Source organism: Capricornis sumatraensis, chromosome 1 (genome assembly GCF_032405125.1).
Source record: "Capricornis sumatraensis isolate serow.1 chromosome 1, serow.2, whole genome shotgun sequence".
Taxonomy (NCBI): domain Eukaryota; kingdom Metazoa; phylum Chordata; class Mammalia; order Artiodactyla; family Bovidae; genus Capricornis; species Capricornis sumatraensis.
The window spans coordinates 49,931,775-49,937,110 of NC_091069.1; the positions used below are offsets into that span (position 1 = coordinate 49,931,775).

Below are 5,336 nucleotides of genomic sequence, written 5' to 3' on the forward strand. Positions count from 1 at the left end.
AGAGATCTTGACTACCATTATCAGATATATTCTTATATATTTTATACTTTTCTTCCTATTTAAAATAGTAACTTGCCTAAAATTACCTTTGTTGGAATATAACAATTCTACGAGAATTTCTGTATTGAGCTCACATTCTTCATGCTTACTAAATTCCCCCGTTGTTGTTGTTTATAAGTCACTAAGTCATGTCCAACTCCTTGCAAACCCATGGTCTACAGCATGCCAAGCTTCCCTGTCTTTCACTCCCTGAGATTCCTCAAATTCATGTCCGTTGAGTTGGTGATGCCATACAACCATCTCATCCTCTGTCGCCCCCTCTCCCGCTGCCCTCCATCTTTCCCAGCATCAGTCTTTTCAGTGAGTTGGCTCTTTGCATCAGCTGGCCAAAGGACTGGAGCTTCAGCTTCAGTATCAGTCCTTCCAGTGAATATTCAGAGTTGATTTCCTTTAGGATTGATTTGTTTGATCTTACTGTTCAAGGGAATCTCAAGAGTCCTCTCCAGCACCACAGCTTGAACCATCATTTCTTCAGCACTCAGCCTTCTTTATGGGCCAACTCACACTCCATACATGACTACTGGAAAAACCATAGTTTTGACTAGATGGACAGCCTTTTGTTGGCAAAGTTGTATCTCTTCTTTTTAACATACTGTCTACGTTTGTCATAACTTTCATTTTGAGGAGAAAGCATATTTTAATTTTATAGCTGTAATCATTGTCCTCAGTGACTTTGGAGCCCAAGAAAATAAAATCTGCTACTGTTTCCATTCTTTCCCCATCTATTTGCCATGAAGCAATGGGACCAGATGCCATCATATTTGTTTTCTGAACATTGTCTCTAAGTCAGCTTTTTCACTATCCTCTTTTACGTTCATCAAGAAGCTGTTTAGTTCCTCTTCACTTTCTGCCATTAGAGTGGTATTATCTGCATATCTGAGGTTATTGGTATTTCTGCTGGCAATCTTGATTCCAGCTTGTGATTCATCCAGTCTGGCATTTCACATGATGGACTTACTCTACATAGAAGTTAAATAAGCAGGGTGATAACATACAGTCTTAACATACTCCTTTCCCAGTTTTGAACCAGTTCATTGCTCCATGTTGGGTTCTAACCATTGCTTCTTGACCTGCATGTAAGTTTCTTGGGAGACAGATAAGGTGGTCTGGTACTCCCATCTCTTTAAGAATTTTCCAGTTTGTTGTGATCCACACAAAGACTCATTAGTTCAAATAATTTTTTCAAACTTATACTCCCCCAAATTTTACTTAATAGTTTCTTTTTTTAATCTTAAAAAACAAGGATTAATGAAACTCATATATATACCAACAAGAGTCAGTTCTTGGCAGACTGAACTCTCCAATGTCACACACTTTCTAAACTATTAAACTTCAGAATTCATGCCACCAGGTTCCCTTCATTTCTGTAAGTTTTTCTGACCATGATAACTGTGCAAGGATGAAAAAAGCACAAACATCACCTGTTCCCGGGAAATTACTGGTCTGATAAAGAAAAAGAAGCAACAGCTGTGACAATTCCCAGCTTTTGGAAGGATCTCCTGCCTGTGGTGGAAATCTCCACAAATCAAAGCCAGACACGTCCCCCTGACCCCTGTCCTGGCTCCTTTTTCCCGTTATTCATTTCAGTGCCCCTCCCTCAAATCTTCTTATAAAAGCCCAATCTTTTCTGCCCTGACAAGCCAGTGCAGATCCCTGCAAGAGAGGTAAGTGGGAGTCGAGACTAGATGAGACCCGTGACAGGGGTTTCACCTTGCACATTTCAGGGACGGTGTACAAGGATCCTTGTCCTCACAGAATGTGGGAGCTCTGAGACCAGGGGAAGCCAGACTTGGGAGATCTCAGGTGCACTAGGATGTATAGATTTTCTAATTTTTTCCAGCACCATGGAAGGGGAGGGATGCTACTGAGATAGATTTATTCCTAAGGGACTAGATGAAGGAAAAGACAAGAGGTACAACAGGGGGCTCTCACACCCTCTCTCTGACCACCCTCCCTTCAGTTCTCTAGCTGCCTCCACTCCTCACGGACACAATGCTGCCTTCCCTGGGCCTCCCCAGGCTGTCCTGGATGCTGCTCTCCTGCCTGATGCTCCTGTCTCAGGTCCAAGGTGAGATATCTCTGCCTCTAGCACTGGGTTCCCAGTGTCTGCTCAGGGCCAAGACGAGGAGGAAAGCTCCTGTGCCTCCCTTGGTAATGGAATATCCCCACATAACATAATTGCCTGGAATTCCTGAGTCATCACTCTTTCCTTCAGGTAACCAGTGGTGGGAAGCACCCTAGTGTTTCAGTGACAATGGGATGAGGTGATTTCTATTTTCTCAGTAATTTATGTGCATAGATGAAGTAGAAAAGTATAGAGTGTCATTAATGAGATGAGTAGAAGGAAAATGATTGGAGGATCTATCAACTCAGAGGAGAAGGACTGGACTTTTGAATAAAAACAATGAATAAAGAGAAGAGAGATCATCATCCAGTTAGTAGGTCTAGTTTATGATTTATAAAAAATCCTGGAGTGTTGGCAAGGGTGAGAGGCAGTCAGAAGTTTGGTATCACCGCCCCAAGCCCTGGCCTCATAAATATTCCCCAAGGTCACCTTCCCCCTCCAAACCCCTCTCTCCATTTCACCCCATCCCTCTCCCTTATTTCTTCCTCTCCAGGGGAAAATTCCCAAAAGGAGCTGCCCTCTCCACGGATCAGCTGTCCCTCAGGTTCCATGGCCTATAGGTCTAACTGCTATGCCTTGTTTAAAACACCCAAAACCTGGATGGATGCAGATGTAAGTGTTGGGATCTGCAGTTAAGGGAGATAAGCAGAAGCAAATCAGAGACTGGGTTTGGGGACCAGGGGTTCTCCATTCTCAAGAGTTTCCTGAGGATGAGTATGAGAAACTCATGTTTTACAAACATACTCCTTCTCACCTGCACTGGCCCTTCCCTTCCCCTAGTGGTGTCTCAAGCTCCTCCTGCGTATTTCCCTTCCCCACACAGATTGCCTGCCAGAAGAGGCACTCAGGACATCTTGTGTCTGTGCTCAGTGGGGCTGAGGAATCCTTCGTGGCCTCGTTGATTAGGAACAACTTGAATACCCAGTCAGACATCTGGATTGGGCTCCATGACCCCACAGAGGTACACTTACATCTCTCTAATCTGTTACTTCCAAAGGTGCTATGGCCACCCAGGTCCCTCTTTGTCCCCTTTTGCCAGCCCAGAAAAGACCTGAGAGATCCCTGGGGTTCACAGGATAACTAGGGAAAGTGAGAGCCTTTAGTCCTGGGCAGGTACTAGTCCCCAACTAAAATTAATCTGCCTTTTGTCAAGCTTTTGCACAGTTCACACAGCATACCTTGTAATTCAGTTCGTTGTGCCTCCCTGAGTCCACACATGCTGTGCTTATCACATTATTGGCTTTGAAATTAGGCAATAGAGTTAGGGAGAGTTTCCCAGAAGAGAGCTGTGGGGCTTATTTTGAACAGCAGAGACAATTCCGTGATGCTGGGGAGGGGAATCAATCATTCCAACAGACAGCATCAGACCAGGAGAATTCTAAAGGCCTTTCTGTCTCACCCAACTCCATCCTCTGCTCCATAGGGCTCTGAGCCCAATGCTGGTGGATGGGAATGGAGTAGCAATGATGTCCTCAATTATGTTGCCTGGGAGACAGATCCTGCTGCCATCTCAAGCCCTGGCTACTGTGGGAGTCTCTCAGAAAGCTCAGGTAAGAGACATGGAAGGTCATTTTTGTCCAGCCTTTTCCATCCCCTCACCTGCCATTTCTGGGTCTGATCTTCAGGGAATCCTCCTGGGCTGGAACTATAATATTGGCTTGTCTTCTCCCACTCCCTCTCATCTCTTCTTTCTATCTTCTTCCCATGGAGTGGGTCACTGGTGAAGATGAGGGAGGGCCTTTGAAGCCTAAACCAGGCTTCAAAGAGAGAATCAGGGATTCCTCTCCATTGGGTTCTCAAGTTCCACCAGCCCCACTGACTTGAGCACTTCTGTCTCTCCAGGATATCTCAAGTGGAGAGATCAAAACTGTTATTTGAACTTACCCTATGTCTGCAAGTTCACGGACTAGATCAGATGAGAAGTCAGCAGCCTGACTGGTGTGCAACTGGTGTGCAAGTCATCATGAACTTGGAACTAGGGATTCAGATCCACTATGGAAGGGGATATTCTCCTCACACCCCCAACCCAACCACCTCATTCTGACCTTCTCTCCTCCCCAGACTCAATTCAGGCTCTTTTGTGTGTTCCCTAACCTGATTTTGCAAAATTCACAATAAAAATATTAGTCTTCAATTGCCTGTCTTCTCTTCCTCATTCTCATAGACAAATTGAGAAAGATGAAGTGGGTGCTCAAGAACTTTTGGTCAGTCTCTGCCTCATTTCACCCAGGTTCCTGGGGAAATAACCACATATACATATTTGTGTATTTGTGGTTAAGTACATCACCATTACTTCTGTAGTGTGTGGGCTGTAGACACAGAAAGACATCGCTCTTCCATTCAGAGTACTGCTCACACATTCCCCCAAGACAGGTTTCTGATGGTATAAGGAAAGGAGTCTTAAGGTATGTTATGATGTTTAGAACTGTACTTTCTCAAGTGTTAGTGTGAAACATAATCAGTTCAGTTCAGTCATTCAATCATGTCCAACTCTGCAACCCCGTGAATCACAGCAAGCCAGGCCTCCCTATCCATCACCAACTCCCAAAGTTTACCCAACTCATGTCCATTTAGTCAGTGATGCTATCCAGCCATCTCATCCTCCGTCATCCCCCTCTCCTCTTGCCCTCAATCTTTTTCAGGGTCTTTAACAATGAGTCAACTCTTTGAATGAGGTGGCCAAAGTATTGGAGCTTCAGCTTCAGCATCAGTCCTTCCAATGAACACCCAGGGCTGATCTCCTTTAAGATGGACTGGTTGGATTTCCTTGCAGTCCAAGGGACTCTCAAGAGTCTTTTCCAACAAAAGCACTGATTCTTCAGCACTCAGCTTTCTTCAAAGTCCAATTCTCACATCCATACATGACCACTGGAAAAAAAACATAGCTTTGACTAGATGGACCTTTGTTGGCAAAGTAATGTCTCTGCTTTTGAATATACTATCTAGGTTGGTCATAACTTTCCTTCCAAAAAGTAAATGTCTTTTAATTTGATGGCTGCAATCACCATCTGCAGTGATTTTGGAGCACAAAACAATAGTCTGACACTGTTTCCACTGTTTACCCATCTATTCCCATGAAGTGATGGGACCAGATGCCAAGATCTTAGTTTTCTTAATGTTGAGCTTTAAGCCAATATTTTCACTCACCTCT

The 5,336-nt window shown here is 44.3% G+C and overlaps 1 protein-coding gene across 2 annotated transcripts; it reads left to right on the forward strand.

The window, feature by feature from the left end:
- Nucleotides 1–2,052: 2,052 nt before the first annotated feature.
- On the forward strand, nt 2,053–4,095 carry LOC138080917 (lithostathine). 2 transcript variants are annotated; one of them, XM_068973807.1, is made up of 5 exons: nt 2,053–2,128; nt 2,679–2,797; nt 3,009–3,146; nt 3,609–3,735; nt 4,028–4,095. In XM_068973807.1, the coding sequence occupies exons 1-5, from the start codon at nt 2,053–2,055 to the stop codon at nt 4,093–4,095; spliced, it is 528 nt and encodes a 175-aa protein (XP_068829908.1). The 2 variants fall into 2 exon arrangements, with proteins under 2 accessions (XP_068829908.1, XP_068829917.1); XM_068973816.1 differs by lacking the exon at nt 3,009–3,146.
- Nucleotides 4,096–5,336: the final 1,241 nt, after the last annotated feature.